The 14,706-nt window shown below is 36.1% G+C and overlaps 1 protein-coding gene and 1 non-coding gene across 3 annotated transcripts in view; one reads left to right on the top strand and one right to left on the bottom strand.

Moving 5' to 3' along the window:
* The window catches only part of AGPS (alkylglycerone phosphate synthase), a 127,107-nt gene that overhangs the window by 33,869 nt on the left and 78,532 nt on the right, over positions 1 to 14,706 (top strand). For both annotated transcript variants that reach the window (XM_044933249.2, XM_006054504.4), the window contains exons 3-6: positions 7,181 to 7,271; positions 10,042 to 10,162; positions 10,259 to 10,333; positions 13,291 to 13,362. In XM_044933249.2, the coding sequence (XP_044789184.2) occupies positions 7,181 to 7,271; positions 10,042 to 10,162; positions 10,259 to 10,333; positions 13,291 to 13,362 (359 nt within the window). The remainder of the gene's footprint in view (positions 1 to 7,180; positions 7,272 to 10,041; positions 10,163 to 10,258; positions 10,334 to 13,290; positions 13,363 to 14,706) is intronic.
* On the bottom strand, positions 12,721 to 12,792 carry TRNAR-ACG. The gene has a single exon. It is a non-coding gene; the product is annotated as a tRNA-Arg (tRNA).

Here is a 14,706-nt window from a genome sequence, read left to right as displayed (position 1 = left end):
ACTGTTGCCTCCTGAGTCCAAGTCCAGTGAGGGAGAAGGGAAGAAAACAGGAGTACATCTGACTGGCAGAGCCTGCACAGGTAACCTTTGCTTCTCACTGAGCTACCCACTATGCAAAGGGTAATTCTGTGAACATGAAGATGGAATTTAAATGCTGTAGGGTTAAATATGTGCTACATAAATTATTTAATAACTAAAACCAAATAACTGAATAATACTCAATTCCCATTTTGGTGCACCATTACTTTATCACAGACAGGATAATAAACAGGATTGAACTGAATCATAGCTTTCTCTAGTCTAGTCTCCTAGGGATAATGGTTAATATTTTTTTTAATTAGAAAACACTTACAAATGTTCTTTAAGATAACAATAGCTATTATTTATTGAGTTCCTATTGAGTTATCTTAAAATAACCCTAAGTGGGTAGTGATGTATTCTTAGAAATAATTAGGAGATTGTGGATGAGGGAGGTTAAACACCTTACTTGAGGTCACCTGTGCAGTGGGAAATTGTGATTAAAACTGAAGTGCTTTTAAGGTTCATTCTTGTGCTATTTCTGTTATACTGTGCTGATAAGATATCATACTATCCATTGTATTGATCTTATTCTCTTTCCAGTCTCTGGAATCACTTTACAGGAGCCTTCTACACTCTATGCACTGCTACAGTAGAGTTAGTCATATTGTAAAAAGATACTCTATGACTAAAGTTCCTGTTGTTCCAGAGTGGGGGTAAAGGACAGAAGCATAAGAAGGTTGTGATTTACCTAAAAGAGAAAGTGAAATTTCTGACTGGAAAGGTTGAGTATCCACAGTATCAATTCACCAATTTGTATTAATAATATTAGATTGTAAGGCCAGTTTTAAAAATTCTTTGTGAAGACTTTTATTCTGGCATTGTAGTGGACTGACCCTTTGCCTTCTATAAGTAAGTAAGTGAAGTCGCTCAGTCGTATCCAACTCTTTGTGACCACATGGACTGTAGTCTACCAGACTCTCCGTCCATGGAATTTTCCAGGCAAGAGTACTGGAGTGGGTTGCCATTTCTTTCTCCAGGGTTGCCTTCTATAACCACATAGAAAACATGGATAAAATACCACAAGAAAGAAAGATAACAGAGCTGGAAAAAAAGAAAGGGAAATCCATAGGTGCCAGAAACTGACTCCCAATGAAAATTTATAGGGGTTCCTCTATTTCTGATCCAAAGAACATTAAAAAGGTAGGAAAATTTTATGAGTAAATGTGGTTGGTTGTCTGTATATATTTTGGGGAGGTTAACTTTGGCATTTCAAACCCAGCCATTAATTTAGAAGCAATTATAAGCTTTCATAGATGTCAGGGGAAAATAAGAAGATTTTTCCTGAACACAGTCTATTTTCTGAACAGATTTGTAATTTGACAGTTTATAATCCTGTAGATTTATAATCTTGCCATTCTTATTATTTCTAGATACAGATGAATTGAGTCCTCCTAAGTTTAAGCAGCAGAAGGCAATACTTCAGAGCTAATGCTATAGATTTCTATAAACTAAAAATTTGAAAGATGTCATTATTCTTTGACTTTAAAAATGGTTATACATTAATTGGAGCTTTCAAAGCATAAGTTAGTGATTAAATAGAATTTGTTTGGGTTTCCTGCAGTTTGTATTTTCAGTAGCATAATTTTTAAAGTTTTATTTCATTATAAAAAGTTTTAAAATTGGTTAGCAGTTGTGGAACTCTAGGTCTCAAGATAGATGGTTGCATCTACTAATATTCTGCTGCTTCTGTGCACTGCCCCAGAGTGAGAGTTACTTTGTCTTTAGTCACATTAAATCTTTTTTTTCTAAAGTGTGAACATTTATATTTGATTTACATTTTGACAATTTGCACATAAATAACAATTTAAACCAGTATGTAAACATAAGATAGTTTGTTCTAGCAGAGTAAAAAGCCAATAACTTTGGTCAGTTTTAACTTTGAGTAGAAGGAAAAAAAAAAGCCACTGTTGATTGTGGGCTCAATGGTCACATGTGAGAGGCCTCAGAGGGAAAGTCAAACGGTAGAGAGAATTATGAAGTCTCAAACCACTGTAGTCACATTAAATCTTGATGTGCACTTCCTTCTTGGATATTTGTGTCCACAGAGTTTTCTTTCCATTATAGAATGATTTCATTGGTCTTGAAAGTTTGCTCTGGTTCCGTATCTTCTATAATATAGTCTACTTTGATCTTAAGAGAAGGTGGTAAATTGATCTCACCTTATATTTTACAACAAAAATCATTTCTTAAAGTTTTCAAACCAATTATCAGTCATGGTAAAGATCTGTTCTGAATGCAGAGTTTCAAAGAATAGCAAAGAGAGATAAGAAAGCCTTTGCACGTGATCAGTGCAAAGAAATAGAGGAAAATAATAGAATGGGGAAGACTAGAGATCTCTTCAAGAGAATTAGAGATACCACGGGAATATTTCATGCAAAGATGGGCACAATAAAGGACAGACCTAACAGAAGCAGAAGATATTAAGAAGAGGTAGCAAGAATACCCAGAAGAACTATACCAAAAAGATAATGACCCAGATAACCTTGTTGGTGTGATCACTCACCTAGAGCCAGATATCCTGGAGTGTGAAATCAAGTGGACTTTAAGAAACACGACTACGAACAAAACTAGTGGAGGTAATGGTGTTTCAGCTGAACTGTTTCAAATCCTAAAAGATGATCCCACTGAAGTGCTGCACTCAGTATGCCAGGAAATTTGGAAAACTCAGCAGTGGCCACAGAACTGGAAAAGGTCAGTTTTCATTCCAATCCCAAAGAAAGGCAATGCCAAAGGATGTTCAAACTACCGCACAGTTGTACTCATCTTACATACTAGCAGAGTAATGCTCAAAATTCTCCAAGCTAGGCTTCAGCAATATGTGAACTGAGAACTTCTGGATGTTCAAAATGTATTTAGAAAAGGCAGAGAAACCAGAGATCAAGTTGCAAACATCTGTTGGATCATAGAAAAAGCAAGAGAGTTAGAAAAACATCTACTAAACTGTGGAAAATTCTTAAAGAATGGGAATACCAGATCACCTTGCCCACTTCCTGAGAAACCTGTATGAAGGTCAAGAAGCAACAGTTAGAATCAGACATGAAACAATGGACTGGTTCCAAATTGAGAAAGGAGTCTGTCAAGGCTGTATATTGTCACCTTGTGTATTTAACTTACATGCAGAGTATGTCATGTGAAATGCCAGTCTGGATGAAGCACAAGTGGAATCAAGATTGCCAGGAGAAATATTAATAACTTCAGATATGCAGATGACACCACCTTTATGGCAGAAAGTGAAGAGGTACTAAATAGCCTCTTGATGAAGGTGAAAGAGGAGAGTGAAAAAGCTGACTTTAAACATCCAAAAAACGAAGATCATGGCATCAGGTCCCATCACTTCATAGCAGATAGATGGGGAAACAATAGAAACAGTGACAGGCTTTATTCTCTTGGTCTCTAAAATCACTGCAGATGGTGACTGCAGCCATGAAATTAAAAGATGCCTGCTCCTTGGAAGAAAAGCTATGACCAACTTAGATAGCATATTAAAAAGCAGAGACATTACTTTGCTGAAAAAGATCTGTGTAGTTAAAGCTATGGATTTTCCTATAGTCATGTATGGATGTGAGAGTTGGACTATAAAGAAAGCTAAGCACAGAAGAACTGATGCTTTTGAACTGTGGTGTTGGGGAAGACTCTTGAGAGTCCCTTGGACTGTAAGGAGATTCAACCAGTCTATCCTAAAGTGAATTAATCATGAATATTCACAGGAAGGACTGATGCTGAAGCTGAGACTCCAATACTTTAGCCACCTGATGTGAAGAACTGATTCATTTAAAGACCCTGATGCTGGGAAAGATTAAAGGCAGGAGGAGAAGGAGAAAACAGAGGATGAGAAGGTTGAATGGCATCACCAACTGGATGGACATGAATTTTAGCAAGATCTAGGAGTTGGTGATGGACAGGGAAGCCTGGCGTGCTACAGTCCATGGGGTCGCAAAAAGTCAGACATGACTGAGCGACTGAACTGAACTGAACTGAGCCTCTTAAATTATGTAACGTCTCTGTGCCTTAATGTCTTTTTTTTTTTTTTTTTTACAAAATGGAGTAATATCAACTTCATAACATTATCATAAGTTAATATACATAACAAACTTAGAACAATACCTGGCACATGATAATACTTGTTTACTAAAATGAAAATTTGACCATTTTAAAATAAACATTTTGAAGTTTGTTTTGGTGTGTTCTGAGGGTTATTTTATTACTGCTTTATAACACATTGGACTATTATTGTTTGCATATCAACTTTCTTTACTACCCTAATCCTAACCCCAACCACTAAACCCTAAACCTAACCCTAACCCTGAGATTGTATGGTGGATATTTATCTCTTTATTTCTAGCACTTAATATTTTGCCATCTCTGATAAATATTTCTAAAAGTGAAAAGGTCCCCCTCTAAGCACTTGAGTTTTCTGCATCAGTCTCATATATATATACAGTTTAGAACTTCTTGTGTATATGAAATAATGTTCATGATTCATATAAACTTATTTAAATAGAATTTGGGTTATAAGATAAGAGGAAACAAAATTTGAGTAGCAGATCTACTTTTTTCCATATTGTTCCTGCTCTGTAGAGTTCTTTAGTGTGTTTTAAATGTTTTGTAGCACTTTATATAAAATACAAGCACCTTGCAAATCTGGTTTATTTACTATTCCCTGTTCTTTTTATGGTTGTCACATCATGATATGATTTATAGTACTATCACTGAAATCAAGAAGAATAGGCAGTTATATTTGCTCACATATTTACTCTTTCAGTCATCACTTACTCCACTGTGAACAGTACCTTTAGTCTTACACTGCCCTTCAGCCTGTCCAAGTTCCTCTGGCATTTCTTGTAGTGTAGGTGTGCTGGCTCTTAGTTCTCTTCATTTTCATCTGAAGAGCTCTTTGTTTTACTTTTGTTCTTGAAGGATACCTTTTATCAGATATAAAATTCTAAGTTGGCATTCTTTTCCTTTCAGCACTTGAAAAATGTTGTTCAGTAGTTTTCTGGACTTTCTGATGAGAAGTCAGTCATAACTTTGTTATTACATTATGTGTAGTATGTCATTTTTCTTTCAGTTCAGTTCAGTCGCTCAGTCGTGTCCGACTCTTTGCGACCCCATGAATTGCAACACGCCAGGTCTCCCTGTCCATCACCAACTCCAGAGTTCGCTCAAACTCATGTCCATCGACTTGGTAATGGCATCCAACCATCTCATCCTCTGTTGTCCCGTTCTCCTCCTGCTCCCAATCCCTCCCAGCATCAGAGTCTTTTTCCAGTGAGTCAGCTCTTCGCATGAGGTGGCCAAAGTACTGGAGTTTCAGCTTTAGCACATTCCTTCCAAAGAACACCCAGATCTGATCTCCTTCAGAATGGACTGGTTGGATCTCCTTGCAGTCCAAAGGACTCTCAAGAGTCTTCTCCAACACCACAGTTCAAAAGCATCGATTCTTCAGCGCTCAGCTTTCTTCACAATCCAACTCTCACATCCATACATGACTACTGGAAAAACCATAGCCTTGACTAGATGGACCTTTGTTGGCAAAGTAATGTCTCTACTTTTTAATGTCTTTCTCTTTTTCTCTTTGTTTTTTAACTTGCAATTTGACTGCAATGTGCGTCTGCATTTATCTTCTAGAGTTCTCTGATTTTCTTTAATTTCTAAACTCAGGTCTTTCATCAGATTTGGATACTTTCTGTTATTATTTCTTCAAATACTTTTTTAAAATTTCTTTTCCTCATGTTCTTGGGTCTCCATTTATATGCATGTTACTATTTTTCTATTGTTCCACAGGTCCCTGCAGCTCCATTAATTTTTTCTATTTTCTTTGTTGTTTAGATTATATATATTTTATTGCTCTAACTAAGTTCACTGACATCTCCAGTCTGTTCTTGAGTTCCTCCAATGAATTTTTATTTCAATTTTAATTATAGAATTTTTGTTTTTTAAAATAATTTATATTGCTCTGCTGAGATTTATTTTCTCTTATTCACTGGTAACATATTTTCCCTTTTGTCCTTTAGTGTGGTTATAGCTGTTTTCAAGGGAAAAGGCAATGGCATGCCACTCCAGTACTCTTGCCTGGAAAATCCCATGGACAGAGGAGCCTGGTAGGCTGCAGTCCATGGGGTCGCTAAGAGTCATCACAACTGAGCAGCTTCACTTTCACTTTTCACTCTCATGCACTAGAGAAGGAAATGGCAACCCACTCCAGTGTTCTTGCCTGGAAAATCCCAGGGACAGGGAGCGGTGGGATGTTGTCTATGGGGTTGCACAGAGTCGGACATGACTGAAGCAACTTAGCAGCAGCAGCAGCTGTTTTCAAATCCTTGTGTGCTATTTCCAATATTTTGGATCATCTTGGGGTTTCTTATTGATTGCCTTTTCTCTTAATTATGGATAACACTTTGTTGGTTGTTTATGTCTAATAATTTTGAAATGTATCTTGGACGTTGTTACTAATATGTTGAGGAAAGTCTGTATTCTGTTACATTTGTCTGAAAAGGCTTTTTTGTTGTTTTTAAACCAAGCAATTAACTTGACTTACCTCAGGTTTACTTCTGTGATGGTGAGCAGCTGAATTATATATTCAGTTATTTTAAGCTTCACTGGGCTGCTTAGAGTCTGCTCCATACACTTGTTATTCAAGGTCAGCCAGACATTTGGACAGAGTTTATTTACAAGTCCCTCTCTAACTACTCCTGGATTTGTGTGATTTTTCTGTGCTCTTCCCAGATGCTGTGTTCACTGCAAACACCATCCAATGGTTCTTTAAGCCAGGAATACTATCGAGTTTTTGCATTCTTGCATTCTTTATTCTTTCTGTGGTACTCTGTGTGCTGGAGCTTTCCCTTTTAGCTAAAACCTGTTGAAACTGGAAACTTATGTGGTGCTCTTTTCTTCTTACCCTGTATTTTTGCCTATCATTGGACTATCTATACTGTCCGCAAATAATTAGGGTTTTTTTTTTGTTTTTGTCCAGAGCTTATCATTATATGTGGGAGGGTTGGTTTGATAGCAACTACTTGACCTCTGCTAGAAACAGAATCTAAGATTTGAATTTACATGAAGATACTTTGCTCAAATGTTTTACTTCTTTTTACCTTAGGTACCCTCTTAGTGGCATGTCATTGCCAACTTTTAGAGAGTGGATCCAAAATACCCTTGGAGTAAATGTGGAGCATAAAACTACCTCTAAAGTAGGTGAATAAAAACAGTTAATAATATTCTTAATTGAGTGTGTATATATGTGTGGTTAATCCCAAATTAATTAAACTTATCTTTATAATATGTTACAGTTGCTTTAATATATTTGTCCTTTTTGTTAGTTTGATTGGTCTTGTTAGACTTTCTAGGGGTATTTTTTGTTTGTTTGTTTTTTAGCGTCACAGATGTAGAGCCTAATCGCAGCATTTATCCTGAGATTTATCTCAAACTTTTAAACTCTGTGAGCCTCAATTATCTTCATAGGAGAAATGCGAGTCATAAGTGTCAGTTATATGTGTCACAAGTAGTAGTGAAGTTCAAATGAATTAATTCTGTGAGAGCACTTTATTACCAAAATATAAGTTGCTGTTGTTTTTACATTTTGTAATGAACTGACAGTAATCTAGGATTTATATAGAATAATTTAAAATAAACATGTAATATTATTTTCAAAACATTTAAAATATTTAAAGATTAAAAATAGAATTTTGATTAAGATATGAGTGATAGAGAATTTTAGTTTGCTCTTGTATCACTTTTCTGAAAGGGGGGTTAAAAACCTTTAAACTATATTAAGCTAATGAAATGTCATTTCTTTATATAATTATAATGTTTATTATTTATTACTTAGTATGGTATAGTATTCTGTATATCCCTTTGTGTATAACTTCCATAAGTGCAGAGGCTATAATTTATACTATATTATCTACTATATTCAGAGACTTCCCTGGTGGCTCAGATGGTAAAGCATCTGCCTACAATGCGGGAGACCTGGGTTCAATCCCTGGGTCGGGAAGATCTCCTGGAGAAGGAAACGGCAACCCACTCCAGTATTCTCACCTGGAAAATCCCATGGATGGAGGAACCTCGTAGGCTACAGTCCATGGGGTCACAAAGAGTCGGACACGACTGAGCGACTTCACTTCACTTTGCATCCACTATATTCAACATATTATTAAGCACTGTAGATATTCAGTGAGTGCTTATTTTGTTTATTTATAAGTCCACAGTTACATTTTATTCTTGTACTTAATTAGACTAAACATCTAATTCCTACCTCTCCCAAACCAAATTCTTTTAACCTTGCTTTTAAAAAAATCTCTTCTATTTCCTTAATTTTTTCTGTTTGTTTTGTTTTGTTTTTTGAGGCAAGGAATGCGACTTTATTAAGAGAGCTGGCTGGCTGAGAAGATGGCAGACTAATGTCTCAAAATAACCATCTTCTCTTTCTGTGTTTTGACTATTTGTTTTACTTGTTTTTTTAAACTGATACAATCTATGTATCATATTCATAAATTTTACCAGTTTTACATGCACTTCTATTTTTCTGTTTTAAGCCATTTCAATTTTCAGGAACTTAACAAAATTAGTAATCCGTATGTTTTATCAGGGTTCTTTTGGTCATTTCTTTCCACTATAGGTTAATTCCATGAGGTCAGTTTTTTGGGTTTAACTCACTGCTGTATCACTAGGGCCCTAGCCCTTGCACATGTGCAAGAAATATTTATTATATAATTGAATATTAAATATAGAACATTAATAAGATATTTAAAGGCTATGTAAATATTTTTCTTTACATATTCTTGTATTTTAGTTTTTCCAAATACTGTACCATAGCTTTTTTTAACATAACAGATTTGATTTGGATAGCCATTTGTAGAACTCTTCCTATATGCTGCTGCTGCTGCTAAGTCGCTTCAGTCATGTCCGACTCTGTGCAACCCCATAGATGGCAGCCCACCAGGCTCCCCCGTCCCTGGGATTCTCCAGGCAAGAACACTGGAGTGGGTTGCCATTTCCTTCTCCAATGCATGAAAGTGAAAAGTGAAAGTGAAGTCACCCAGTCGTGTCTGACTCTTAGTGACCCCATGGACTGCCGCCTACCAGGCTCCTCCATCCATGGAATTTTCCAGGCAAGAGTACTGGAGTGGGGTGCCATTGCCTTCTCCATCCTATATGCTAGACATGATAATAGGTGCTTCTCACAAAAATTACACATTTAATTCTTCTTCCTTATGGCAGTTGTATAAATTTGATGGCGATAATCTCATTTAATAGTTGAAGAAACCAAGGCTCAAAGAAGTTGAGTGAGCCAATGTCACATAGCTTTAAAATTGAATACTTGTTAGTTGAAATTAAGTATCAAGTTTATGTTGTTAGTTTTAAAGCAGGCCTATAAAAATGGGTTTACTTCTTATTGAGAGGCTTTTTGCTGATAATTCTGAAATGATAAATTTTATCTACAGATGAAATGTAGATAATGCAGAAGTTATCTATATCCCAGTCTTTCTAGTTTAAAATTGAGGATTTGAGAATTTTCTGTCTTCTTAATTGTAATCTTTATTTTTATTATATTTATTTGTTTTTGACCGCACCATGTGGCATAGGGGATCTTACTTATTAGTTCTCTGATCAAGGATTGAACCTCTGCCCCCTGCAGTGAAAGCTTGGAGTCTTAACCACTGGACTGCCAGGGAAGCCCCCTTAATTGTAGACTTTAGAAATAATGAAAAGATGGGACATTGAAGCAAAAGAGAAAACATAAGGTTCTTATAACTTATGTTACAGAATGTGGTTTTTCAGACCATTTGTAATTGGTTATTGTCACAGAGTTGGTTTCCATATGTATTATTTATTATTTTTCTATGCTTCTGTCCTAGTTCACATGTTAAAAAAACATTCATGTTTTATAGTCACTTCTCTGTAACATTTCAAATTTTTATTTTCTAGAAATAAGTCAAAAAAACCAATTTTATTTTCTAGGCATCCTTAAATCCTAGTGATACACCTCCTTCTATTGTAAGTGAAGATTTTCTTCATGACCTTAAAGAAACTAATATTTCATATTCACAAGAAGCAGATGATCGAGTATTTAGAGCTCATGGTAAGCAACTTCATATAAATCCTATTTAGTTTTAAATTTAAAATTTCCTTTAATTTTAAGATATTTTTACATTTTCTTTTTTAAACCACAAAACAGGTCATTGTCTTCATGAGATATTTTTGCTCAGGGAAGGAATGTTTCAGAGAATTCCTGATATAGTTTTATGGCCAAGTAAGTTCTTGTTTTTCTTTGTATTATTAATTTAGTATTGTTAAAATTTAAGTAAATTTAGTGTTGGAAATATGTACTTTTAAACATATGAGCTGTAAAAAATATAGACAGCTGTATTTTTAGAGTCTCAGTTCAGTTCAGTTCAGTTTAGTCGTTCAGTTGTGTCCGATTGACTCTTTGTGACCGCATGAATCGCAGCATGCCAGGCCTCCCTGTCCATCACCAACTCCCAGAGTTCACCCAAACTCATGTGCATGGAGTCAGTGATGCCATCCAGCCATCTCATCCTCTGTCATCCCCTTCTCCTCCTACCCGCAATCCCTCCCAGCATCAGGGTCTTTTCCAATGAGTCAGCTCTTCACATGAGGTGGCCAAAGTATTGGAGTTTCAGCCTCAGCATCAGTCCTTCGAATGAACACCCAGGACTGATCTTTAGGATGGACTGGTTGGATCTCCTTGCAGTCCAAGGGACTCTCAAGAGTCTTCTCCAACACCACAGTTCAAAAGCATCAATTCTTCAGCGCTCAGCTTTCTTCACAGTCCAACTCTCACATCCATACATGACCACTGGAAAGACCATAGCCTTGACTAGATGAAACTTTGTTGGCAAAGTAACTCTGCTTTTCAATATGCTGTCTAGGTCGGTCATAACTTTCCTTCCAAGGAGTAAGCATCTTTTAATTTCACAGCTGCAGTCACCATCTGCAGTGATTTTGGAGCCCCCCCAAAATAAAGTCTGCCACTGTTTGCACTGTTTGCCCATCTATTTCCCATGAAGTGATGGGACCAGATGCCATGATCTTTGTTTTCTGAATGTTGAGCTTTAAGCCAGCTTTTTCACTCTCCACTTTCACTTTCATCAAGAGGCTCTTTAGTTCTTCTTCACTTTCTGCCATTAGCGTGGTGTCATCTGCATATCTGAGGTTATTGATATTTCTCCTGGCGATCTTGATTCCAGCTTGTGCTTCTTCCAGCCCAGCGTTTCTCATGATGTACTCTGCATAGAAGTTAAATAAGCAGGGTGACAGTATACAGGCTTGACATACTCCTTTTCATATTTGGACCCCGTCTGTTGTTCCATGTCCACTTCTAACTGTTGCTTCCTGACCTGCATACAGATTTCTCAAAAGGCAGGTCAGGTGGTCTGGTATGCCCGTCTCTTTCAGAATTTTCCACAGTGTCTTGTGATCCACACAGTCAAAGGCTTTGGCATAGTCAATAAACCAGAAATAGATGTTTTTCTGAAACTCTCTTGCTTTTTTGATGATCCAGCGGATGTTGGCAATTTGATCTTTGGTTCCTCTGCCTTTTCTAAAACCAGCTTGAACATCTGGAAGTTCACAGTTCACGTATTGCTGAGGCCTGGCTTGGAGAATTTTGAGCATTACTTTATTAGTGTGTGAGATGAGTGCAATTGTGCGGTAGTTTGAGCATTCTTTGGCATTGCCTTTCTTTGGGATTGGAATGAAAACTGACCTTTTCCAGTCCTGTGGCCACTGCTGAGTTTTAGAGTTCACTGAAGGTCATATAATTCTTAATATGATCATTCTGAATGGTTTTAATGATTAATTTTGTTGTTGATGACTAAATCTTCATTTAATATGTGCATATCCTTTTAAGAAGTCAGTAGAAAAGAATTTTTTTGCTAATTTGAAAGCGTAATAAAATTAGTATCAATCAATGATATATTCAGATACATAGAAACTTTTAGTTAAGATAATTGATTACTGCAAACTAATAAGAGTACTTTGTTGATATCAACTTGTGGGCTATAAACTAATGGTGTTCAAATAATGAAGCAAGTGTTTAATATAGATATTGTCTTTGATATAAATAATTAAATTTTGAGAAAATAATTTCATTTAGGGATTTGACTTGAGATGGAAGGTGGATGAGCTTTCTGCTGTTATTTTGCTCTTACTGATGACTAGGCCCTATATTTATATGTATAATCTTTATATCCATCTCTTGTAGCAGAAATTTTAAAGCAGAATAAGTATATTGCTTCTTACTGGCCATAATTACCTTGTAAGAAGTTCTGCTAATCTCATCCATTTTTCTCTTCAGATTCCATAAAAGGAGTATATGGAATGTTTTATTTTTCAAAAAATTACCTCATATATGAACTTTTAGCTCTTAGCTGTGATCTTTTTCCTTTTCAGGGAGTATCTGAGGGAAAAGTCCTGCTTTAATTTTGTGATAGGAAGGAGGTTAACATACACAGGAAGCAAATAATCTGTTTGAGTAGTGTGAATGTGACGTGAAGTCGCTCAGTCGTGTCCGACTCTTTGCGACCCCATGGACTGTAGCCTACCAGGCTCCTCTGTCCATGGGATTTTCCAGGCAGTAGTACTGGAGTGGATTGCCATTTCCTTCTCCAAGGGATCTTCCCAACCCAGGGATTGAACCCGGGTCTCCTGCATCGTAGACAGACGCTTTACCATCTGAGCCACCAGGGAAGTTGTTTGAGTAGTGTATTGGTGCCTAAATCAAAATTTTGTTCTGTTGACTCTTTCAGTATAAGAAGTTCTTGGGAAGTTTCCAAGAAGTTTGTTTCCCAACATGTCGTCATTTCACTGAGGTCTTTGTTAAACTCTAATGTAAATTTCCATTGGGTAATAAAGTTCAAATTTTTCTTTGCATGAAAGCAAGTTTTGAGACAGTAAGGCAGTTTGAGACAATGTGGCATTCCCTACAGTGGAGGTGGGTTTCTCATCTTGCAGTTTGAATATCTACGTACCATGTATGTGTGTATGCTGTGTAGATATTTAAACTGCAAAATGTATAAAATTATTTAAAAATGAAAAGTTAATGATACAAAATAGTTTTAGGATAGTGATTTAATGTGTTCATGAGTGAATAAATGAAGAAGTTTATTGCACTTTAGACCCTTGTGTTGCAATATTACCCAGATTTTTTTCATGTTCGGATTAATTTATTTTCCCTTTTTTCAACAGCATGTCATGATGATGTAGTTAAGATTGTGAATCTAGCGTGCAAATATAACCTTTGTATCATACCAATTGGTGGTAGGTATTGTGCCTTTTAAATTTTAATGTGATGTCAAGTTGTTCTATTTTAAATATTTGTGCATTCCCACTGAAAATAAATATTCTTATAGTTATGATATGGTTATCCTGAAAAATTGGCTTATACTGCTCATTTCTGTTCTCAGTAGATCTACCTAAACTATTTGAGATATGATTTACCCTAGTTCATGGCTTCTTTCCCATATGGATTCTAATTGAAGCTCTGACTTACTGCCTAAATAGGAAAATGTACCTTCTTTAGTAATTACTTTCTAACCTTTATCTTAATGGAGAGAATATTATTTTTTCAAAGACTAACTATACCCAACATAAATCTTTGAGGAGGGATATGCGTATGTAAAAGATCAACCAGGACAGTGATGACCAAATGAATAGTATCTTTTAATACTGAAAATTAACATTATTTTACATTTTAAAGCAAATTTAATCTCTTTTGATCATTCATCAACCATATTGTTTTAACAACTTCCACAAGCCAAAGGAGATTGCCTTCACTGACTGAATTGGCATTCAGTTCAGTTCAGTTCAGTTCAGTCGCTCAGTTGTGTCCGACTCTTTGCGACCCCATGAATCTCAGCACGCCAGGCCTCCCTGTCCATCACCAACTCCCAGAGTTCACTCAGACTCACGTCCATCGAGTCGGTGATGCCATCCAGCCATTAATGGAATAGAAATGGGACCCCTACACATCATAAGTTCCAGACACCTTCTTCAGCTGATACTTCCTGTTGAGCCATTTTTAATGAAATAGTTTTCTGATTTCAAATGACTTTGACAAGAAATAGTGGTCACTGGTCATAGCCATGTTCTTAATATTATCATACCTTGAAAAATTAAGCTGAACCTTGGAGGTAAACACCCCCTATAATTCTTACCTTGTGTCAAGGTGACTTCCATGTGTATTCTGTCCAAAACATATGAAAGTACCTATTAAAAATATATTCTGCTATATGATTATACAGGTCTGGTTAAGAATTGAGAATACTATATTGTTCTATACTGTTATCAAGAAAGCATTTTTCCTTTGACAACAAATGTTAAGGAATATATTCTAGTTTATTGAGGTCTTTTTGTATGGAAATATAAGATAGTATTTTAAATGATAAGTGAATCTCATAAATATGATAGATAATGGTGTGTCTAGTTGTATAGGATGGGTATTTTTTTCTTTTATGCTGTCTCTCCACAGTAATCATTAGCTTAGAACTTCTCTAATTATGTTTTTGGAGTTCCACAAATTGTTAGGGGCTTCACTTGAGTGTGCCCAAGGCATGGAGCCATGTCCTATTGCTTTCAGCTCCATATTTCTTCATTTTGGCATGC

The sequence above is a fragment of the Bubalus bubalis genome, chromosome 2 (assembly GCF_019923935.1).
Source record: "Bubalus bubalis isolate 160015118507 breed Murrah chromosome 2, NDDB_SH_1, whole genome shotgun sequence".
Lineage (NCBI taxonomy): Eukaryota > Metazoa > Chordata > Mammalia > Artiodactyla > Bovidae > Bubalus > Bubalus bubalis.
Note: the sequence above shows the minus strand (reverse complement) of the source record. Positions and strands in the feature narration are given on the sequence as shown.